The 25441-nt window shown below is 43.2% G+C and overlaps 1 protein-coding gene across 1 annotated transcript in view; it reads right to left on the bottom strand.

Moving 5' to 3' along the window:
• Window positions 1-228: 228 nt before the first annotated feature.
• The window catches only part of HORMAD2 (HORMA domain containing 2), a 57137-nt gene continuing 31924 nt past the window's right edge, over window positions 229-25441 (bottom strand). Inside the window, exon 10 of the mRNA XM_068990167.1 lies at window positions 229-333. Within this exon, the coding sequence (XP_068846268.1) occupies window positions 229-333 (105 nt within the window). The remainder of the gene's footprint in view (window positions 334-25441) is intronic.

Raw genomic sequence — 25441 nt, 5'->3', positions numbered from 1 at the left:
AAAGTACTGCTGGCCCCAAGCAGTCCTGGTGACCTCGTTTCTTTGTGGCCAAGTGAACCCGTGTCCTACCCGGTCATTCAGCACTTAGTGAATTAACACAGAAAGTTGAGCAACACATTTAGTAAAGGGTTTTGGTGATAGAAACTTACTTTCCTACTAAAACACTTCATGCACACTTGTTGCAAAATGAACTTATTTTAGAATAAAAGTAGCAAAGGCAGCCAAGTTTCACTTTCTGTCAGGGATGAAGACTTTCACTGGTTCGCTGACCTTCCTCTTCTTTCCGGATCTCTCAGAACTTTGCTGACTGCACACGAAATTCATCTTTTGAATCTGTGAGAATCACCAGAGAGAGGCACAGTTCAGCAGAGACTCTGATATCTGCTCAAGGTACACAACACAGACCAAGCGTTAATCCCCTGAGCGGCATAACGGATCCAAACCTGCCTTCCTGCAGGCTGGGCGAGCCCTGCTCGGGGGCCCTGCTGCCAGGAGCTGAGCCTGGCATTCCAGCTTTCAGGAGCTGAGGCCCCTGGAGGCAGCCAGGTTCGGGGACAGTTTCTTGGCTCTCTTTAGTGAATTCAGCACATCCAGCTCTTGAGAAAAGAGCTGTCAAGAGGTGGGGCTAACAAGGAGCCATTAAGGGTCAGGAGAGATCTAGGGCACTGATAGCTTTAGAGGCAAATATAATTCAAGTCACCTTTTCAGTGAGCAGAATCACACAGTCTTACCTTTTTTAAACTATAGGTTCATATTAACAAGGTGGGACCATGACCTTCTTTCTGCTTGATGAGAATTACATTACTGACGAAAGAGAATTCAGTTAGTGACTCATCATGGATATATATTTCTCCATTGGGCTCAGCTTTGGTAAAGATTTTATAATTTATTTTTGCTTAACCGAGCAAACAACTCGATGTCAGACAATCCCTAATGCCTGAAATTCCAAGACCGGCATGGAGGACATTTTTATATTTTCCAGCCACTAGATGGGAGGAAAGGTTTTTCCATGTTCTCTGTTCTTTCTTTGGAGGAAAATGGAATAAGATACATATTTTTAAGCAAGACTTGTCAGAATATCTAGTAGAAGTTCCAACATTATTCTTTTCCTTTGTTACAGGTACAGGTTATTATTGTTGACATGCTTTTACTACAAAATAATAGAAGTATCAGTAAAGCAGCTAAGTACCATTGAGAACCAATGATTGGTTCTACAAACACCTAATTTCATCACCAGTTTTGCATTTTAGAAAGTAGTTGAATTTCTGATCTCAGAAACCACAAATTCCCTTTGGTTTAAACCAAGACGTTGGCTATATGGAACAGTGAAACTGAGAAAATGAGTACAGCTGCTCATCAAGTAACTGGTTTGCTTAGATATACAAAAGTTTGAAAAGTCTGCTCTAAAGGTAAGGAAATAGAAACATAAAAACCCAAAGCACAAAAACCGACTTCTTTATCTGGGAGGTGAATCTGTTTCAGTGTAGCTGGAAGAAAAAGTACTTGGTAAAATCTAGCTTTTCTAAAAATGCTGCTTGGGTATGCTTTCCATTCAAATGAAATTATCCCCACTTCTATCAAGTCAGGTTACACTGGGAAGGAGAGAAGATGGGTGTCCAAGTTGGCCTGATGGTTTGATAGCTTTGTTCTCTTTTTCTTCTTTCCTCGAGTCAACCAGAGTTCTGTTACAAGCTTCAGAGCTTTACTTTTATGGCAGCGAGTTCACTGAAACATCTTCATAACGTATACAAGGCAACTAGTGCGGTCTGGGAAGTCCAGTGGTTCATAGGAAACTAGTGGGTTCGAAAGCAGGCATGTGATCAGTTGGGATGCTCCCTAACATCGATAAATAGTCCGTGTTCTGAACTATATAAACCCACAAGTTTTACCCATACAAAGCAACATTTGAGAAACATTTTTCAGGTGCGCTCCGACTCGCTGAGTTTGCATCGTTGGTGCCAAAGCCACCCAGGCAAGCACCCCACTGGAGGTGTCCAAGGTAAAACCCTGGGGCTCCTCCACGGCTACTCCACTATCCTCACCCTGAAGTCTAACCCATCACTAATTCCAGTCGAGCCTACCTCTTCAATATCTTTCAGATCCGTCCATTTTCCTCTCTCGCCCTGCCTCTGGTTTGCCATAGGCCAGTATCATCTCTCCCAACTCCTGGGTCTCAAACTCCCACTCTCCCTGCCTCTCCAATCCACCCTCCCAGTCCGGAGCCTACGTAGGCTCTGCTCAAATCTGACTACATGGCTCTCCTGACTCATCACCCACGTGAGTGACTTCCCACCGTTCTCAAGACGAAGCCCACACTCTCTGTGGCCTGGCCCATCTCTGCAGCTCCGCCTTGCTCTAGACTTCCTGGGCCAATCGCAGCTCTCACGTGGCCCCTGCTCGCCCCACTCTGGACCTGGCCTCTGGGGTCTGCTCCACACTCTGCTCCTGCTCTGTCACCGGGTGCCGGGAACTACTGGCCGAATGAATGAGTGTGCTCTATGCTGGCACTAATACCGTGTCCCTGGTAATGCGAGAGTGCATTAGACACAGTTGTTTTCAAGGATTGAATCTTGTAAGGGAGAGACATTAAGCACATGATTGCAAAATAAGGCAGTACAACATAGTAGACATTCATTCATTCAGCAATTACTAATGGAGTGCCAACTCTGTGCGTGGTATTGTTCTGGGTGCGTGGGGCACATTAGTGAACAAACGAGATAAAAATCCTTGCCCTGTAGACTTTACAATCCGGCCATGTTACTTTTTGGCTTAACGATTTCCTGTGGCATCTCACCACTCTTAGGCAAAGTCCAAAGTGCCTACCTTGGCTTTTTGTACACCATCGGTGGTTCTGGGAAAGGGAGGGGCCCCAGAGGGGCTCTAAGACCCTGATGGCAGCTCTGCACTCATTCCTTCGGAAAATGCTCCTGCCCCCAACTCACACATGCATCCGCTGTGATGGGCCATTTGCTATTTGTGGGGGCTGCTAGCCCCTGAACACCCCGCAGCTGGAGTCGCCACCTGCCAGGGCCTGGCTGTGCCCAGGCGTACCTGCTGCATCTCCTCTACTGTCTCACTCTCTGCCCGCTCAGTTTTCTCAGCACCAACGACTGGCAAATGGCCCATCACAGTGGACATGTGCGTGAGTGTGTGTGCGAGAGAGAGAGAGAGAGAGAGAGAGTTGGGGCAGGAGCATTTTCGCAAGGAATGAGTGCAGAGCTGCCGTCAGGGTCTTAGAGCCCCACTGGGGCCCCTCTTTTTCCCAGAACCACTGATGGTGTATGAAAAGCCAAGGCAGGCACTCTGGACTTCGCCTAAGAGTGGTGAGATGCCCCAGGAAGCCATGACGCCAAAGCTTTGCCCTGACTCTGGACCTCTGCACACGATGCTTCGTCTGTTCAGCAAGCTCTTTCTCCCTCCACCGGTCCTCTTTTTGGCCTGATCAATTCCTGCTCTTTCTTCAGATGAAACATTATTTCCTCAAAAAGCCTTCCCTACCCTATTCCTGTTAAGTTAGGTACCCCAATCATATGCTGTTAATAGAGTCCCAGGAGATTAGGCACTTGCCTGTCTTGGTCGCAACTAGCATATAGTAGGGCCTGAATACATTTTTTTCCTATGAATGAATGAATGAATCCTCAAACAACACTGCCTGCTGTGTAGAAAGGTGTGCGGAGGCATCAAGTGGAGGCAGGGCCGTGAGTCATGCTACTGGAGTAGTCACATGGTAACCCTGGGCACCAATGCCGGAGAGACGTCAACAGTGAGAGAAGTATCGAGAAGATAGAGTCAGGAGGATGATCAACTGGACGCAGTGGTAAAGGAGAGGTGGGTAGGTCAACAATGACTCCCCGTTTCTGGTTCAGCTAACTTCAGGGATGGAGGGACTGTTCTCTCAGGCAGAGAACACTGAGGGTTTTGAACCTGCTGTGTTTGGAGTACTTGAGAAACCCCAAGTAGACATAGGGGATCGGCAGCTATGTACGGACTGGAGCTTGGGATGGAAGTCTGGGTTGGACATGTAAATGTGAGAGTCATCAGCATATGGAGGCTGATTAATGCTGTGGGTGTGGAAGAGTTTGCTTATTGAGAGATCAGAGCGTGAGAAGGGAAAGGAGGCCAGGATAAAGCCATAAGGAACTCCAACACTTAGAGATTAGGTGAAAGAGAGCCAACAAAGAAGGGTGAGAAAGAGACAGAGAAGTCTAGATTGTCCTACAAAGAAAGCCAAGGGAAGAGAGGTTTAAGAAGAGGGAATAGAGAAAATAAAAGCGATGAAGGCTTTTTTTTCCTGAAGTGTCAGGGGTTGCTGAGAAGTCAAGGATGATAAGGACAGAAATATGTCTATTTGATTTAGACAGGGAAGTAACTAGCTGCATTGTCTGAGGGGCAGACATCACCTTGAAGTCAGTTGAAGAATGCATAAAAAATTAAAGACATTGAGACAGCAAGTATGCAAAGTTTTATAAAAAGTCAAGAGGGAGTGACCAGCTCAACCTGGGGAATTTAGAGAAGGCCCCTAAGCATAAGAGAAACATTGGGATGGGTCTTAAAGTATGGGTTCACTGCACTGGAGACGGGAAAAGTGGGTAAGAGAGGTCATTCTAGGTGGAAGGTTCATTCAGCATGTTTAAAGCACTGAGGTATGAAGAGACATGGAAGGGACATGCAACAGTGAGAAATGTCCCTTCATTAGATGGGCCCTTAGGGTGAGGTGCTACATACACATCAACACTCTCCTGTTAAAAATGTAAATTCCCCTCTAATTATTACTCAGCATGAGATCAGTGTAAGTCAGCTTATCAAATGGTCTCCTCACAGGCTTTGGGAAGAAGACAGATAAGTATCAACACAGAAAGAGCAGTCAGGGCGCCGTGCTTTGCATTAGGGGGTTGATCTGTCTGGGGAACAGAGCGGGTGGGCAGCCCCAGACGACCAGGAAATACCGTGAGAACTTTTTGTGCCTGGGGTGACAGTGCAGAGAATTTGTTTATTACTTCAAAACTATCTGCCAGGTCAGATCTGGCAAAATGTTTTCTGTTTAGAAAGTCAGTCCTTGCCAGCATAGATGTATATATAATCAAGTGTGAAGTATGGAATCTCTGGACTTAGAAGTTCCCAGATCAAGGACATTTATGGTTCAGAGAGGGTTTGTGCTCTTATAACTAAGTTATAGCCATGATGTTAGTTTCAAATCCTCTCCCTTAAAATGTATCTTTTTTTGCACAGTGAAAGGCAGATCAACAGCGAGTATCCAATAAATGCTATTCGCACGAATGGAGCTTGTTGTTAACATTGTGATGAATGAGCGGTTAAGAAACCAAACGCTTAAAGAGAATGCTGACCTCCAGCTCCAGTGGAGCTGTGAGCTTTCTGATGCGTTGGGAAGTGTCTCGCATTTTCCTGGGATTTATGGAGAGTTTGCCCACTGTCTTAGGGTTCTGGACCACGTTTATCTCTCTTTGGGAGGTAAATATGTAGTCTCCTTAGAAATCACATATTTCCATTAATCTCTAGAGTTTTTTCTATCAGTTCTTCCTTCCTGCACATTTTCTAATGCATCATGTGGCTTTAAAAGTTCCATAATTCATTCATTTACTCAGCCAACGTTTGGGGCATCTTCTCTGTGTCAGATATTGTGCTGAGCACGAAAGACACAAAGCTGATCAAGACATACTTCATGTCCTCCAAGAGATTGTGGTGGGGAAACAAACTGGCTACAGATGAAATGATAGAGAGTCCTGTGTAGGGCACGGGGAAGGTTCCAAAAAGATCTTGTCAGCTCTTCCTGGGGAGGCCTAGCACGGCTTCAGAGAGGATGTGAAACCCGAACTAAGAATGGCGAGATGAGCAGACATTCACCAGGCAGATGGCATTAGAGAGAACATTCTAGACAAGAGAAGCACAGGGACGGGATAGAAAGCAGAATACCCCTGAGGACAGGGAATCGTTCAGCGGGACCAACAGGAAGGGCATAGGGTGGTGGGCTGGGTCAGACAGTGTCGTTCTCCCAAGTGTGGACTTTTTGTGCGGTCATGGAGTGCCTCCAAAGAGTTCTCAGAGCAGGTGTGTTGTGGAAAGGTCCCGATGGCAGCAGTGTAGGGGTGAGCCGGGGGCAGTGAGACGAGGAGCAGGAAGGTTACTTCAGGAGAACTGATCCAGGGGAGAACAAGGGCCGCAGTGAGGCTAGACCAGGGCGGGCGATGGGGGCAGAGGGCAGAGGAGAGAGAGAGTGAGGGCCTGGACCTGGACCCTGCCACATCATTGCCATTCACTGCGATGGGCACAGAGGTGGCAAAGGAAAGGAAGGAGTAAAACAGAATGACGAAAATGATCAATGATGCCATAATAATAGTAACAATGTAGTAATAAAAATATGATAATAATAAATAATTAAGATGGGAAATAGGGGAAGCTGAGGGGGTGGGTGGTAGAAGCAAGGTGGGGAGGGTGGGAGCAGAAGTAACTGACTCCGGTTCCAAGATTCTGCATTGGAGGTGAGCTCTCCAAATGCAGATGTCACCAGGGCCCCGGCTAGGTGATCTGGAGCCCAGAAGGAGGGCACCGTGTCAGGAGGGAGGGTGTATTCACTTCACATCAAAGACGGGCCGTTACCTGAGCTCCGGCAGGAAGGTGGGCGAAGTGGCTATAGGTACAGGTACCTCTTTAAACAGGGGGGCAGGAGGTTGACTGATTCGTTCCTGCTGGGCTGTCATTTCTATGAAGTAGAGTTCAGGTCATCTGTTTAGCAAGGGAGTCAACTGTCTTGGGTGGCACTGAAGACGCTTACATGGTGTAAGCATGGAGGGGGGAAGGAGCCACTGATGGACCTTCAAAACTAACAGTTACTCCTTAGGGTCCAGATAACTAAGATACAGCACCTTCAAATGAAAAAATGTGACTTTGACATATTAAACATTTTGCTCTTTTTACAACCATTTGAATGCTTACAATAGACTTGCTAAGAACATCACAAATGTCATCTCATGTATTCCTTGCGACAACTATGTGAGGACAGAGAAGGGCTTTTTATTCCTCTCTTACAGATGTAAAAACTGAAGCTCAGAGAATTGAAATGACTTGTCCACTTCACACATTTAGTAAGTGGAAGTCTTGAACACAGGTCTCCTGGCTTCAAATTCAGTACTTTTTATAATCTGCTTTCAACCCAAAGGGGAAACAAAGATAGGAGAACCCAGCCATCAGAACTCTGGGTAGGGCTCCTCGATTTCTGTCTGAGGCTGACCGTTGTTGGGCACAGCCTGCTGGGACCTCAAATGAAAAGCCAAAGCTGAGTTCATTAATCTTCCTTTGGAACCAATTTTTCCTCCTGACTTTTCAATTTCTGTTAACCACCATCTCCCAGTCATCAAAGGTGGAAAACACGGTCACCCTAGACTCCTCTCTCATTTCCTAGTGCCCACACAGCGCTCTTGTAATGAGTGCGTGAAACGGCACAGATGGGGCGCCTGGCCCATCTCCCACATGCAAGTCCTTCAGCGCCTGGTGGCTGTCGTCATTCCTACTCCAGCCAGACTGGATCCTTGCGGTAGGCTGAGAAGGGCCACCAAAAGATGTCCATGTCCTAGTCCCTGGAGCCTGTGAACAATACCTTATATGGCAAAAAAGGCATTGCGGGGGCAGTCTCTGGAGGTGTGCCTGAGGGTCTTGAGATGAAGAGGTTATCCTGGATTATCCAGGTGACGCTACCCATGAGCACGTGTGTCCTTATAAGAGGGAAGGAGCGGGAGACTGGAACACTGACGGATGAGGAAGAGACCGTGTGACCCCTGAGGCAGAGACTGGAGTGATGTGGCCATAAGCCAAGGAATGCCAGGGCCCCGACATTCAGAGGAGTATGGATTGCTTTCGGCCCAGTGACTGAGTCTGGGGTTTCTGGCCTCTAGTGAGAGAATACATTTCTGATGTTTTAAGCCACAAGATGTGTGGTCATTTGTTACAGCAGCCCTAGGAATCTAACACAGTTATTCCCCCAAAACACCTCATTCTCTCCCCTCTTCTCTATTTCTTCCACGTTTCAGAAGACAGAAATCTTCTGTTATTAATACTTACCCTCCTAGGTTTTGAATAATTCTTTCAAGGTCAATCTCTAAAAGTATTTCATCCACAAAGTCTTTCTTGTTTCTTTAATCTGATATGAATTTTCTTTCTTGAGCAAATACCCACAGCACATTTTTTGTAATTATGTTTTCCTGACGGCATTAATATTTGTAAACAATTTGTCCTTTACCTAGAACAGGGTTTTAAGTTCTTTAGGAATTAGTTTATATTAATATGATTTTTAGACTCCCTGAAATGCTTTACATGGTGTCTTTTACACACACCAGTAATTCTTTTGCTATCTGAACTACTTACAAAAGTATTCAATTACATAGTTATTCACACATCCTAAAGCTGCACCGTCAACATGCGTGACCACTTAAATTTAGTCAAGATTAATTAAAATTTAGAATTCGGTCCCTCAGTTGCCTTAGTCACATTTCAAGTGTTCAGAAGCCACCTGTGGGTGCTCAATTCAAGTGCAGAATAACCACGTATCAGACGTCACAGATACGGAACAGTCATCATCAGTGACGTTCTCCTGCACAGAAGTGCTTCACAGAGGCAATCTGTGACTAATCCAAGCAGACACGTTTCCTAGGGACCTTGGTGACAGTAGTGACATCAGAAATAAATTTTCCTCAAAAACGCAAAGAACCATTTTACTTTGTAAAAAAGTCACAACTCTCCAAGATTACTTTATCAAATCAATGCAATCCCAACCAATATCCCATTAATATGTCTTTTGGAACTGAAAATGATTCTAATGGTTGTCTAAAAGTGAAAATATACAGAAAAATCTTTAAAATACTAAAAAAGAACTAAGGGTGGGGGGGGGGAAGAGTTGGTTTTCCGGACTGCAGACACAGAGTAATTAGAGCACAGTAGCACTAAGAACAGACACATCAATCAGCGCAGCAACAGACAATAGCAAGTCTAAAAACACACTATCTAGGGTTTTTCACTTATGATAGAAGTAGCATCAGATTAGCAGGGAAAGGGTAGCAATCCACCACCACCACAATGGGAAGACTCTCTCACACCAGGAAAAACAAAATCCTGCTAGCTTAGGGAGCCAAACGTAAAACCTAAAATTAGTTTATTAGAAGAAAATGTATCAGTAGAAAACCTTCTTAGAAGAAAATATGGAAAAACACGTTTATAGCTTTAGCATTGCAGAAACTTAAAAAAAAAAATGTTTATTTTTTTGGCTGTGCCGGGTCTTAGTTGCAGCATGTGGGATCTAGTTCCCTGGTGGGGGATTGAACCTGGGCCCCTTAGGGGGCGCCGAGTCTCAGCCACTGGACCACCAGGGATGTTCCTCCAAAGACCTTTCTAAGCAAGATATGAAATGGTAAAACCATGGAAAGTTATCCTGTGTTCCTAAATTGGAAGACCTAATGTTGTTAAGCTGTCAATACTACCCAAAACAATCTACAGATTCAATATAATCCCTGTCAAAATCCTAGTGATTTTTGTTTTCTCAGAAATAGAAAACTTCATTCTAGAATTCATATGAAATCTCAAGGGACCCTGAATTGCCAAAACAACCTGTAAAAAGAAGAACAAAGGGATAGGCCTCACACTATTGATTTCAAAACAACTACAAAGCTAGTGATCAAAATGTTGTATTGGCCCAAAGACAGACATACAGACCAAGACATAGAATAGAGTCCAGAAATAAACCCTCACATATATAGTCAGATGATTTTTGACAAGGATGTCCAGAGGGGATGCCCCATGGAGACTGATTTTTGACAGAGGGGATGCCCAGTGGGGAAAGGAAAGTCTTTTCAAGAAATGATGTGGTAGACCTGGATATCCATGTGCAAAATAATGAAGTTGGACCCTTGTACCACATACAAATATCAACTCAAAAGGAACTGAAGCCCTAAGCATAAGAGCTAAAACCATAAAACCCATAGAAGAAAACGAAGGGGGAAGTCTTGTGACATTGGATCGGGCAAGACTGTCCTGGACATGACACTAAAAACACAAGCAACAAAAGGAAAAACAGGTAAATCTAACTTCATCACATTAAACCCTTCTGTGCGCCAGAGGACACTACCAAGAGGTGGCCTAGACGACCCATGGAATAAGAGGAGATATTTGCAAGTCACATCTTATAAGACATTAACATCCAGAGCATATAAAAAGCTACAATTGCAACAAAACAATCTGATTAAAAAGTGGGCGAAAAAGAAAATAGACAAGTGGCACAAAAGCAAATGAAAAAGATTCTCAACATCACTAATCATTGCGACTGCTACTGCTAAGTCGCTTCAGTCGTGTCTGACTCTGTGCGACCCCGTAGACGGCAGCCCACCAGGCTCCCCCGTCCCTGGGATTCTCCAGGCGAGAACACTGGAGTGGGTTGCCATTTCCTTCTCCAATGCATGAAAGTGAAAAGTGAAAGCAAAGTCGCTCAGTCGTGTCCGACTCTTAGCGACCCATGGACTGCAGCCCACCAGGCTCCTCTGTCCATGGGGTTTTCCAGGCAGGAGCACTGGAGTGGGGTGCCATTGCCTTCTCCTCACTGATCATTAGGGAAATGCAAATCAAAACTACAGTGAAATATCACTTCATACTCATTAGGATGGCTATTAGTAAGAAAATAAGAAAATAACAAGTATTGGGGACAATGTGGAGAAACTGGAACCCTTATGCATTGCGACTGGGAATGTAAAACAGTGCAGCTGCTATGGAAAACAGGATGGCAGTTCCTCATGTAATCAAAAATGTAATTACCACATGACCCAACAACTTCACTTCTAGGTATATGTCCGAAAGAACCCAAAGTGTGAACTTGAACAGATATTTCTTCACTCATGTTAATGGCAGCATAATTCACAACAGCCAAAAAGCGGGAGCAATCTCAATGTCCAGAGACGGATGAATGGGTAAACAAAATGCAGTGTATACAAACAGTGGAATATTGTTTAGTCTTAAAAAGGATGGAAATTCTGACACATGCCACAACACGGATGAACCTTGAAGACATTACGCTAAGTGAGATAAGCCAGGCACAAAAGGACAACTAGTGTTACATGGGTTTTCTAAATATACTAACAAGGAGAAATCTCTAGGACATATGTTAAGTGAAGAAAGCAAGTTTCAGGAAAAGATGCCATTATCCCATTGATGCTTTTAAAATATCCATAAGTGTATGCATATATGTGTAGGTATATATACCACATAGGCATACATTCCTATACGTGCATATAGTGCTATCCAGTAGAAACAGATGCCAAGACACCATTACAAGCCACATATAAAATTTAAAATTTCCTAGTAGGTACACTGAAAAAAGTAAAAGGAAACAGATGAAATTAAATTTTAATAATTATTTGATCCCATATATAAAAAATATTATTTCAATATGTAATATAAAATTGAGATATTTTGCATTTTTTATACTATGTCTTTACAGTCTGATATGTATTTTCCACGTACAGCACATTTCACCTCAAGTTAGCCACATTCCAAGCGGCTTACAGCCACCTGCAGCTCCTGGCCGTCATGCTGGATAGCACATCTTGTGTGTTTTCAATTCAAAGCCAGTGATATGCACTATCCTTATTGGTGATTTTTAAATTATCTGTGAGAATGTATTAATGTGTAAATTGTATTGGGTTGACCAAAAAAGTTCATTTGAGTTTTTTGAAACATCTTACAGAAAAGCCCAAACAAACTTCTTGGCCAACCCAATAGAATTACTTGCATTAGAAATTTGAAGTTCTGTATTTGTTTATTCTGTTAAAACTATATCTTTTATTAATTGCTGTTTATAACCAACAATCTTTATCTCTTTGTTTTCCTTCATTTCAATGTGATGAAAGTTTTACTACATTATTTTAATTCGTAAACTGGGAAAGTCATAAGAGAACATTAAAAGCCTTAAAATTTTTGTGGTTTACCTTTTACAATTATAAAATATTCTAAACTATTATTAGATACTTTTCAATAGAAAAATGTCAGCTACTTTCCTACTTCCACATGCCTGAGTAATTAACTATTAATTCTGTGGTAACTAAAGTAGAAATATAAAACACATATAAACACATTCAAGCACATACTTGAAGTAATTATAAAAATGAAACAGTTGTTTTCAGTTTGCGGCATGTAGGAGGAAACGTACAGGCGATGACATGATGATGTTATTAGATGTGCTAAACTTGACATAGGTTTGCTGATTCTTCACAAATGAGATGAACAGATAATAGATACAGAATTGGAAATGATACCCGCTTCTCATAGACTCGCTATGTAGTATGTAGGTCATTTGCTTGAGTCTGAGTCTCTGAAAAGCGCTTCAGCAGGTGTTAAAAGAAACAGAGTATAACCATAAGTACAGAAATGACTCTATAGAGACGGGCCCCGCAAAACAGGCAGGAAAGGGCCACTGTGGTATGAGGACCATCTGAAGTGGGAGAGCTCCTACTGGTGTGATGTCCAGACCTTGGGTCCTGACTGCCTGCTCCCACTGGCAGGAAAGAGAGGGCAAAGCTGATGACACTTAGGAGCTCTGGCACCCCCGAAACAGTTCTTGCATACAAGGTGGAGGCAGAATGGCAAAGATCCCTTCACTGAGAAGTCAGATTTTCACTTTAAACTGGCCCTAAGTTCACCTGAAGAAACAAAGGAAAGCAACAACAACTAAAAAGAAGTAGTTGAGTGTTTAGAGTGTGGATAGGTTTTATATGAGGGACAGACACCTAACCTTAAGTTGTATTTTGCTTTTTCAGCAAACAGTGAACATTTTCCAAGTTTTAAACAGAAAATGAAAATAATCATACCTCTCTTTCTGATCTACTTTTATTTGCTAATATATTTGAATCCTTTCCTATAATTAACAGAACTTTGCATGGCATCAGTTCAGTTCACATCTAGTTATTTAACTGCCTGATTACTTTTCCTGGATTTTATTTATCTCTTGCAATAACTAGTACAGTCACATGGTATGAAATTCAAAATGCAAAATAAAGGTGCACAGTGAGCTTCTCCCTGCCACTCAGTGCCCTGTCTAGAAGGCAACCTCCACCAGTTTCTTGGACAACTTCTCAGAAACTGGTCTGTTTCCATTCTGAAATTAACTGTACAGGTGGCGCTAGTGGTAAAGAACCTGCCTGCCAGTGCAGGAACCACAGGAGATGCGAGTTCAGGCCCTGGGTTGGGAAGATCCCCTGGAGGAGGGCATGGCAACCTACTCCAATATTGTTGCCTGGAAAATCCCATGGACAGGGAGTCCATGGGGTTGCTAAGAGTTGGACACGACTGAAGCAACTTAGCACGCGTGTACTGCTAAAAAACTTAAAACTGCTAGAAAAAAGTTCGCAGTATCATCCTCTTCAAGTTGTTTCACTAGAGCTGGATCAGGCCTGGACTGATGAGGAAGTGAAGGGTTGTGACCAAGTCCCCGACCTCGTTGCAGGGTCACGCCTGGTCTCATAGCACGTGAAGGTGGGCCTTCTTCCCGCTGCCTCCAGTTATCAGTTCCCTTCCCCATCTGGAGACCCCATGTTTTCCTCCTAAACATGGACTAAAGGAAGTGATAGAACCAGACTGTATGAGGGTAAGAATGAGGGTGGGGCAAGCAGAGGTTCAGGTAGGAGGCCGAGTACCAGATTCAGGTCCCAGGCGTTCAGGTGATGATGCGGGAGGCCTGGGCAGCAGAGCGTTGCACGGCGGTGAGGAACACAGACGTGGGACAGTGAGCTCTCGCCAGTATCTCCCACAGGTAAGATGAAGTGAGGGCTAAATCTAGATGCAAGCAGGATGCTGTAGGTACACAGAGGGAGAGAATGGGGGGAGGGGCTTTATCAATCAGCCCAGGGCTGCTTGAGCATGTCTGATGAGCGTCTTCTCAAAACAGCACACGTTTTTCCCTGACTCATGAAAACCCAGAGCTGGGAGAACGCCAGACCCATGTGCTGTTCAGTCAGTGGGGAAGCCTTTAAAAACCAATATGGGGAGGAAGCACTCGGAACTTGCACACGCACAACAATGTAGGGATTAATAATAAGTACCCCCGCAGCTTACGACTGGACTCAGAACCAAAACAAAACACTCATTTTCAAAAGCTTTACTAATTAATTAAAATCGAGGCTGCCAGGCATTGCTCGCCTCCAGGGGGCGCCATTCACATCGCTGCCCGAGACTTCGGTAGCCCCTGGAATTGTGCAACGTTGTCGACATAACCTTGCGTGCGTGGCAACACTATGAGGGCAAACGTCACTTTTTGCGACCACTTCCTAAGTTTCTCCATCTCTACTTTTTTACTTGGGATACAAGATTTTCCTTTGGGCTAATATTTTCTATAAGAAGAAATCAGATATATAGAAATATGAATATGCTTTCTTAAAACCGCAAGTTTGTTGAGTATAAACTGCAGTGTAGCTATGCTACAGAATGTGGCTAGATTATAAACCTAAAATATGGCATAGTGTGCATAATGATTTTCCATGATGGGGTAGGGCTGCCCGGTCTCAAATATTATTTATTCAGAAATGTAAGGCTATTTCAAATCAAGTCAGCCAGAGAACAGCGTGGAATGGTATTACTGTTGCAGGGCGTCCGGCACATACATTGTCATTCTGAGGGTTTTAGGTTTATGATTCAAAGTTGAAAGTTTCACAAGAAGAGTTTTCCTGATTTCCCCTCAGCACGTCTCATTTCACGGCCATTGTCAAATCCAGCGGGGTAGAGATGTCTACCCATTTGAGAAACAATATGACGGTGGGTCACGTGAGAGAAAGAAACAACAATGTGGAAAAAGCTTCTGTGCATGTTTAAAGTTATGCCAGCATGGTTCATAATTCCTCGGTCAAATATTCCTGGTCCGGAAGCGGCCAGCCACGTGAAATCAAGAAACATTTGTCATCCTTAGATACAGCTGTGTTCTGTTCTCTGTGTTTTGCATTAACTGGTGAATGTGCAGGTACCGATCTTTTTTAAGTTGCTGGGGCTGGGTTTTTTTTGTTTTTGTTTTTGGTGGGTAGGTATTGAGCTAATTCCTAGTGGTTTTTAGAGTTTACCCACATTTTCCCTTTTTGTGGAAATATTTACGCTGGGGATTTCCACTAAGGGAATTCGAGTTAGCAGAGCTCTTTGGGGTATGTGTGTTGGGGGGATGATGGAAGGGACATAGCAGCTGAGGCCGTATTTCTATTAGTGCCTTTTTATTTTCTTGCCCCACGGAAAGTGTTTCCATACACATAAGACTTAATCTAACAGGTTCTCATGGAATATTATATACATAAAATAAGATCATGGATTCGAAAACGTTTGGCACAGTATCTGGTACATGTTAATCACTCAATACAAATTGATTGTGTCTAGCTGCCTGATTTTGCCTGATTTGGGTGAATATGTGGTTGCTGTAGGTGAAATGTGCCCTAAACTGGTGTACCAACTTTTAAAAACCTACCTTCTCTTGGGGTATGAGAAGTATACAGGATCTCCGAGTGATAAGTGAAATTATATATTTAATAATAGCCCTCCACTTCAAGTTTCAGCTGCAAACCTGTCGTGTTCCTGTAAGTGCGGCAGCGGCACTGAAGACTGAAAAGCATACAAACGGAGCCATCCTCTCAAATCCCACCCAAGAAGCCATGAGTCTGCTTGAGAAATTATTCATCTGGTTATTTTCACGGTATAGTGCAAAGACTGAGAACTAGGGGGCTGGGTTCCATCACTGACTTGCAAGTTTCCATCACAGTTAAAAAAAAAAAAGGGAGGGGGATCATATTTGCCACGGACCAAACAGCAATGCTTTGAGGATTAATGACATAATGTCTGTAAAGAGGCTGGAGCTCCTTGGAAAAAAGACACCACATAAATATAAAGCAGTATTAATATTTAGGCTTAGTCCACAATGTGAGCCCTGCTTTCTCCGGCTCATGAGGTCACCAGCAGTTTGGTAACGTGTGCTCAGACACCCACAGAGGAGCCTTGTTCACTTCCTCGTGAGTGGGCCAGAGAGCTAATCTGGACCCACCTGGCGGGGGCACCCATGGAGGCCGCGCCCCCTTCCCACGGCCTCTGAGTGGGCACAGATGGAGCGAGCCGGCTCCCTGAAGGGATGAGACATGGCCGAGGGCGCACTTCAGCAGCATGCAGGGCTTCCCAAGAATGCAGTGGGAGTTTGGGAATGTTTTGGCTTAGAATTAAACAAAAGTCCAGTCATATTGTATCTTGATTTAGAAGAAGAGCTAAATTTGCCTTTCTCAGACAAAGAAAATTGGGATTAAGAGTAGGAATGAGAAAGCTGCCTCTTGGAGTGGTTAGTTTACGTCTCTAAAGGGTTTGGAGGCAGACTTGGGTATTTCTGTCCTGGGAAAGCTGTGCTCTCCAGGGACTGTCTGCAGGCCCTTTGATGACTGCTTTCTGTCTCCTCGTCAGCGCTTCGTCTCTGTGAACTGGTTATCAAGGGTGATCTTGCAGAGGTCTAACTGAATGACGAAATATCTGCATTTCTCAGTTTTAAAAGATAAAGTTAATTTTGCACCTCGGGCATCAGAAACCACCATCTTCAAAAAATGTAAAGTTCATGAATTTACCAAAAGCCCTGGAACTTGATAGCGATTCTGAGGCTGTGGCCATAATATCAAACTATTTGAGCAAGAGATGGAGAATGTGAAGAAATATTTCTTTTTTTTAAAGCTAGGTGTTTTGTTTCTACATTGATGTAGGTTGCATATTCTTTTAGAAATGATTTGGTTTCTTTGTCCACTGCTTTCTGTGGTATTTCAGACTGACTGATACTGACAATAGGTGCTTCTGTTGGAGAAAGGAAACAGAAACAAATTGGAAAGCTTTTTCTAAAAAAATTATTGACCCTAGTGGTGCTTCCTCGATGAGCAGTTCGGTCCTCACGCCCATGACGCGTGTAGCAGAGCCAGAGAGGCTCATGCACAGGGGGTGTCAGGGCCTGGGCATGGGGAGGAGGGTGTCCCCATGGAGGACAGGCCTGGCGCGAAGAGTTAGAGGCTGAATGGAGCAGGGTATGGGAGACTCTTGGGGCGTCAGAGCCTGAGCAGGGTGACACGGGTACCTATACGTGTGTGGGGAAGATGGCGAGGATGGGAGGTTGGTTACATTCGAGAGGATGAATACCATAAGTAATATGTTAAGTATAATGGGGGCCAGGTTTCTCACTGATGGAGAAAGAAGTTACAAATATGGAAAGAGATAAAGCCAGAATTTCTATGGGATTAGATGGGAACTGGTGGTAGAGCTGTGAGTTCACAGATTCATGATAGGAAAATAACTGTGTCTTGGACAGTGGAGGAGGAGTGGGGATGAAGGCCTGATTACTGTGGCATGCAAAGAGAAGAGAAAGGGAAGTGGGCACAGCAAGCGCAGGCAACTCTCTTGCAAGGTGGATACGATTTAGGTCAACGGAAAGAAGAAAGGCATTCCAAGCGAGAGAAGATTACTTGTTAAGTTAAGGAGGCAGAAGTGAACTTGGCTTGTTCTTGTGATACTGAGAAAATTCACTCCAGGAAGGGGGACAGGTTCGGTGATAGTGGGAAATAGGACAGGCAACGTGGGGGCAGGTCGGGAGCAGCCTGAAAGCCAGGTAGAGGTGCTTAGACTTGACGTAGTAGGAAATAGGAGTCATGAGACATTTTGATTAAGGAAGTGAAGTGATGAGAGTTGCATTTAAAGAAGATGCGGGATGGAGCAGGAGGCGGCGGGAGAGCTTGGAGGCTGCGGCAGCAATTCAGGTGCAAGGGGATGCAGGCCTGGACTCAAGTTCTGGCAGTAAGAACAGACTGGAAAAGGAATGCTTGGGGAAATTTTGATACCCGACTAAATAAATGATCTCAAGATTCTGTACCGAAGAGGATAAAGATGATGCTGAGAGGCAGGGAAATTGGATAAAGAAGTCTGTTTTGGGTGTGGAAAGGAGAGGGCAGTGAGGAATAAAAAGACGAGCATCCTGGACTTGACATGATAGTGGGACATCAAGGTGGAAATGCCCAATAGAAGATTAAAGATACAGAACTGAAGCTCTGTTCAGTTCTCATGGTCAGGGCACAAGCTGAGACATTTGGGAGCCAGCAGCACACATGTGGTCATCAAAACCCTGAGAATGGATGAATCCTCCCCGGTAAAGTATGTAGACTTCGAGGAGTATGGAGTCAGGACCTGGGACAGGTTGGGGTTTGCCCACAGTTAGAGGTGGGAGAAGAAACAAAAGTAACAGAGAGGAATGGATGACAGCTCAGGAGGGTGGAAGAGACTGAGAAGAGTGTGAGGTCCCGGGGGTAAGAAGGAACATTTTAAAGAGGATATGCAGCCACATCATAAAACAGGTCAAGAAGAACGAAACGAACAGAGGAAAGACTGTGAGATCTTAGAAAAGTCGTTATTAGAAAAAGTGAAGGGAGGTGAAGAAGAGGGAAAAAGCACGCTTTCTGATTCAAAGAGCAGGTGAGAAGGTGCAGTACATGGACGGCATCTCGTGAAAGACTGCCTATGGAAAGAGCACAGTTAACTAGAAGGATGCGCAGGGTCACGCGAAGCTTTCTTCTACCTAATGTCTGAACAGCTTCATCCAAATTTTCCTCCTCATCTTCTACTACAAGAATGTCAAAGTCCCACTTTTGAACAGAGTCAGGATTGTGACACAAAGCTCCCAAAACCAAGTGGAAGAATTTATCTCTGTGTGTTCTCCTAAGTTAATAGGAAAGTATCTTGGTGGACTTTCAAACTATCTTTTAATATTTTTTCCCCTAAATTGAGACTATGGATGTCCTGGCAAGAAGCTCCAAAAAGACAGAGTATGCATGACAAATTTAAAACATGCAAATATTTTCAGATAATATTATTATTATATTCAGTGGCCTTCTACACATATGAGATATTTATTTCCAAGTCAGAGACTATGAGCTAATATTCTCTTCTTAAGACCATTCAGACTTAAATACTTTAAATGTGATTTTAAAGTAGTTTTATAGGATTATGAAGTGTTTTTAATGTTAAAATTGTTAAGCAATATTTCACCAATTCTGAGAAGTCCTGTCTAAAGCAAGTTAGACCAAACCATTATTCTTCAAACCAAAATGCTTAAAGGAAAAAAAAAAATGCATTGCTGGTCCTAAAAGTTAATTCTTGAAATATTTATTTTTTGAGGAGTACATTTACTGATTTCTGGGTGAAATGGTACATTGACACTCCATCAATATTTATTTAGTTTCCTCCCCAAACCTCAGTGCTGCTGCTGCTGCTAAGTCACTTCAGTCGTGTCCGACTCTGTGCAACCCCATAGACAGCAGCCCACCAGGCTTCCCCGTCCCTGGGATTCTCCAGGCAAGAACACTGGAGTGGGTTCCAAACCTCACTAGAGCGACAGTAGAGATTTAAGAGTAGAAACCCCAAAGGACTGGAAGAGTAAGAGAGAAAACAACAGCAATGGGAGTTTGGAAGCTGGAAAGCAGACAGATAAGAGGTAACTAGTATCGCTGGTGGAGAAGGCAATGGCAGCCCACTCCAGTACTCTTGCCTGGAAAATCCCATGGATCGAGGAGCCTGGTGGGCTGCAGTCCACGGGGTCGCTAAGAGTCGGACACGACTGAGAGACTTCACTTTCACTTTTCACTTTCATGCGTTGGAGAAGGAAATGGCAACCCACTCCAGTGTTCTTGCCTGGAGAATCCCAGGGATGGCGGAGCCTGGTAGCCTGCTGTCTAGGGGTCGCACAGAGTGGGAGATGACTGAAGCGACTTAGCAGCAGCAGCAGCAGCAGTGTAGCTATAGTTTCAGCATCAGGTGCTTTTGGAATAAGGAATGAGAATGGTGGGTAGTGAAAGTGTTAGCTGCTCAGTGGTGTCCGACTTTTTGAGATCCCATGGACTGGAGCCTGCCAGGCTCCTCTGTCCATGGGGGTTCTCCAGGCAAAAATACTGGAATGAGTTGCCATGCCCTCTTCCAGGGGATCTTCCCGACACAGGGATCAAACCCGCTTCCCTTTTGTCTCTTGCATTGGCAGGCGGGTTCTTTACCACTAGCGCCACCTGGAGCTAACTAAAGAAAGTGCAAGTTGCTCAGTCGTGTCTGACTTTGCTTCCTCAGTCCATGGAATTCTCCAAGCCAGAATACTGGAGTGGGTAGTCTTTCCCTTCTCCAGGGAATCTTCCCAACCCAGGGATCGAACCCAGGTCTCCCACATTGCAGGTGGATTCTTTACCAGCTGAACCACAAGGGAAGCCCAAGAATACTGGACTGGGTGGCCTATCCCTTCTCGAGCGGATCTTCCCGACCCAGGAATCGAACCAGGGTCTCCTGCATTGCAGGTGGATTCTTTACCAACTGAGCTATGAGGGAAGCCTGCAGCTAACTAAAGACCTAGTAAAAGACATTTATGAAGCAGTTGGATTCCTCAGACCCCTTCTTCAACTTTGCAAAACCAAACAGTTGCCCACCCAGGCATAAAACTGGAAATTCCCTGAAGAATGCTGCAGAAGGTAGTGAGATCTAGATCACAATTGAGGCAGGGTTGTGGCGCCGGAAACAGGGGGATTAAGTGAAAGTATGCACAGTGAATGTACAGAGCCTCAGCCCTCTATCTCTACTTGGCTCCCAAAACAGCAGAGACCAACACAGACTCCGGAAAGTGACCAAGAGGAATCATCTAAAAATACAGATGTTGAGCATTCCCTGAGGCCTGATCGTGGCACTCTACAGCGAAGGCCCACGAGCTCAGAGCTTTCTAGTCCTTGCACTTTTAAGCACGAGCAGCCAACCAAGGACCACCAGCCGTCTTTGGCCTCTGCAAGGAGAGAAGTCGAGAAGGCGAACAAGGGTGGAAGAGGAAACAGCAAACAAACAGAAGAAACAAAGGCATGCAGAGGGCAGAAATGCATCTGGAGTATCAATATCCTGAGATAAGAGGCCATTCTGTGAGTGTGAACGAGAGCAGGACGCCTAACCGTAAGAAGGAACACTCAGAGAACAGCGGCAAAAGGCTCTTGGAGACAGAAACACAGTAGCACAAACAAAGACTCAACAGAGGAACGGGGTCATGTTAGCATGCTAGGAGTTATCCCCTAGAGCACAGAATGAAGGCACAGGGATGCGGAAATGGCACAGGAAAGATTTTTTTAAATAGAATAACTATATACAGCAGGTCTGCTATCTGAATATCATACTAGGAGATCCAGAAAGAAAGAGTAGAGAGTTTTGAGCAGACATAATTTTCATCAAGGAAATAATTCAAGAGAATTTCCCAGAACCGAAGGAGCACCCAGGTTACCAGACTCAAACTGGCCAGAGTGACAAACATAAATAATTAATTAAAATAATTAATAAAATTTCAGAAATCTGAGGAAACAGCTTCCAGACAGGAAAAAAAACCCAAAACAAAACAGATAATAGACAAAAGCTCAAAATCAGAATGACTTGGAAATTCTTAACAGAAACACCAGAAACTATAATATTTTGAGGAACAATGCCTCAGAATTCTCATGAAAAATAATTGTCCTCCTTGACCTTTATTTCTGGACAAACGTAACAGTAAAATAATATTTTTAGGGCTTAAAGGATCTCAAAAACTTATCACCGATCACCTCTCTCTAAGGAAGTTATTAAAGGACAGGCTCCACAGAAACAAGGGAGAAAAACGAATCAGGAAATGAAAGGTCTAAGGCAGGAGAGGCACAGAATTCCCCAGAAGCTACGGAAGGGAGATTTCAGCATGAGAGGCAGGCACCAGGCAGAGCAGTCGTGCAGATTTGGTCAAAGGTGGAAAGCTCCAGGAGAAACTTCTCAGTGAGGACAGAGCTACTGCGTCTGAACATCCTAGAGGGGCCTTAGAGCAGCACTGTCAGCAGGTCTTTCTGTGAAGACGGAATGTTCTGCATGTGTACGGCCCAACACAGCAGTCACCAGGCAGGGCACTACAAGTGGGTGACTGAGTAGCTGAACTCGTTTAATTAAAATTTCAACAGCCGCATGTGGTGAGCGGCTACCATTCTGGACAGTGCAGGTCTAGACAATTTGCAGAGAGTTAGGAATTGAATTAGGAATAAGTAGAGAAAAAGCTAAGCAAATGAACAATTATTAACTGCAGGAAAAACAAAAATTTATGCAAGAAAAGCAACCATGACTTACTGCATAACTCGGCTTGTTGTAGAATTATATAGATGAAAGAATCTACTGCAAATTAATGATATAACCCAAATTATATTACATATTGGGAAAGTATTAGGTGGCTTGTTTTATCTTACTTTCACTTACCAAAAAAGGTACAAATACTTTCTCCAGATCAATAATGTTATTTCTCTGCATTTGTGCTAAGTCACTTCAGTTGCTGTCTGACTTTCTGTGACCCTATGGACCATAGCCCGCCAGGCTCCTCAGTCCATGGGATTCTCTAGGCAAGAATCCTAGAGTGGGTTGCCATGCCCTCCTCCAGGAGACGTTCCTGACTGAGGGGTGGATCCTGCATCTCTTGTGTCTCCTGCACTGGCTGGCGGCACTGGCTGGGAAGCCCTTTCCTTCTCTACCATGTTCTTAATGGCTACGTAGCGCCTCATTTGCTTGGTCTACCAAAGCTGACTGAGCCAGTCTTTCCGTGAGGGACACTTAGGTTCTTTCCAATGTGGAACAGTTACCAACAGGGCTTTAATGGTAATAATTAATACCATGGATCACTGCTTTTTAAAATTTAACTGTAACGAGGCAAAGTCTATATACTATTATGTATACTGTTGATCTCCTGGAGAAGGAAATGGCAGCCCACTCCAGTATTTTTGCCTGGAGAATCCCATGAGCAGAGGAGCCTGGAGAGATACAGTGCATAGGGTTGCACGGAGTTGGGCATGACTGAAACGACTTGGCACACACAGCACACATATACTGCTCCATCTATTTTAAGCATATTATACATTTGTAGGAGCCTTGATAAATGTATATATCCTTGTGACCACACTACTATCAAAGTAGAGAACATTCCATCACCTTAAAGTTTCTTTATGCTTCTTTGCGCTAAATCCCCATCCAACCCCCACATCTAGGGAAACATCAGTTTGTTTCCTCTCATTTTAGATTAGTTTTGCATCTAGAATTTCACGCAAATGAAATCATATAGTATGTACTCTTATCTGACTTTTTAAAAATTCGGTCACAGTTTTGCAGAGTTGTTTATTCTTTATTCTTATTATTGCTACTACTAATCCTTTGTACTGAGATACCACAATTTACTGATCCCTTGACCTGTTGTTGGGTATCTGAGTTGTTTCCAGTTAGGAGTTATTATGAATAAAGCTGCTGTGAACATGTGTGTTCCAATATTCTTGTGATTATATGTCTTCATTTCTCTTCGATAACTAGGAGTGAGATTGCTGTACCACACAGTAAGCAAATATTTAACTTTATAGGAAACTGACAAAATGTTCTCCAAAGTGGCCGTACCATTTAACATACCCACGAGCAAGATATGAAAATTCCAAAAGATCCACATCCTTGACAGCACTTGGTATTCTCAATTTTAATTTTAGCCCTTCTAGTGAATGCAGACTAGTATCACATTTTGGTTTTAAATTTGCATTTCCTGGATGACTAATGACATAAAGTATCTTTTAATGTCTTATTTGGCTATTGGTACATATTTTTTGGTAAAGTGTCTGTTCATATTCTTGGGCATGTTTTTAAATGGGGTTGGTCTTCTTGAGTTGAAAATAATCTGTATAAATATAATCTGTACATATAAACATCATACATTCTGAATACAAGTTCTTTGACAGATTTTTATTTAGGAAGACTATTTTCACTCAGTTTTTAGCTTGCCTTTTCATTTTCTCAACAATATCTTTCTGGAAGAGAAGTTTTAAATTTTGATAATGCTCAATATATCAGTATTTTTCCTTTTATTGTTAGTGTTTTCAGGGAACTGCTTAAAAACATTTTGTTGGACATTTTGTTTCCTCCTACAAGTTTTATAGTTTTAGCTCTGACCACGGTGGTATAAAATTAGAAAAAAAGAACAGAATAAAATTGGGTAACTCACAAATATGTGAAAATTAAACAACATACTCCTAAGTAACCAATAGGTCAAAGAAGAAATCAAAAGAGAAGTCAGAAGATTATTTGAGATGAATAAAAGAGAAGATACACCCATTTTTTTTATTGGGTTGTTTGTTTTTTTGATACTGAGCTTCATGAGCTGTTTGTATATTTTGGAGATAAATCCCTTGTCATTTGCTTCGTTTGCAAATATTTTCTCCCATTCTGAAGATTGTCTTTTTGTCTTGTTTATGGTTTTCTTTGCTGTGCAAAAGCTTTTAAGTTTAATTAGATCCTATCTGTGTACTTTTGTTTTTATTTTCATTACTCTAGGATTTGGGTCAAAAAAGATCTTGCTGTAGAAATCAGGAAGAGAAAAACAAATATCAAATATTAACGAATATGTGGAATCTAGAAAAATGGTACAGATAAACCTAGGTGCCGGGCAGGAACAGAGATGCAGAGCTAGAGAACAGATGCGAGGCCCTGGGCTGCCGGGGAAGAGGCGGGATGGACTGGGAGACGGGGATTGATGTCTGTGCTCCTGCACGTGTAAGACAGGAGCTCAGGTCTGTGCTCTGTGTGACCAAGACGGGTGGAATGTGGGTAGGGTGGGAGGAAGGAAAAAAGACAGGGTGTAGATATATATATATATATATATATATATATATATATATACACACATACATATAGCGAATTCACTTTGTTCTACAACATTGTAAAGCAACCATGTGCTGTGCTTAGTCACTGAAGATACAACAGAAGAAAACTATTGCTAAAGCAGTGCTTAGAGGGAAGTTTATAGGTATAAATGCCTCAAAGAACCTAAATTTCCAACTTAAGACACTAGAAAAGTGCAAACTAAACCTGAAAACAAGCAGAAGAAAAGAGATAAAGACTATATTGGAATTCGTGAAATGGAGAATACAAAAACAAATATAGAGAAAATTGATGAATCCATAAACTGCTTCTTTGAAAGATCAACAATATCGACAAACCTATAGCCAAGAAAATGAGAGAAGACTCAAATTATGGGATTCTCCAGGCAAGAATATTGGCGTGAGTAGCCATTTCTTTCTCCAGGGAATCTTCCTGACCCAGGGATCGAACCTAGGTCTCCTGCATTGCAGGCAGATTCTTTACCATCTGACCCACCAGGGAAGCCACTGAATTAGAACAGCAAAACTTATTACTGACTTTACAAAAATGTAAGAAAGCATTATAAAGAGGTGCTATATAAATCCCTTGTCATTTGCTGTATATGTCCACAGAGATAACATAAATGAAATAATAAATTCCTAGAAAGACACAAACTACCAAAACTGGCTCAAGAAGTAACAGAAAATCTAAATAGCTCTATACAACTGAAGAG

The sequence above is a fragment of the Capricornis sumatraensis genome, chromosome 17 (assembly GCF_032405125.1).
Source record: "Capricornis sumatraensis isolate serow.1 chromosome 17, serow.2, whole genome shotgun sequence".
Lineage (NCBI taxonomy): Eukaryota > Metazoa > Chordata > Mammalia > Artiodactyla > Bovidae > Capricornis > Capricornis sumatraensis.
This window is presented reverse-complemented; position numbering and strand designations above follow the sequence as displayed.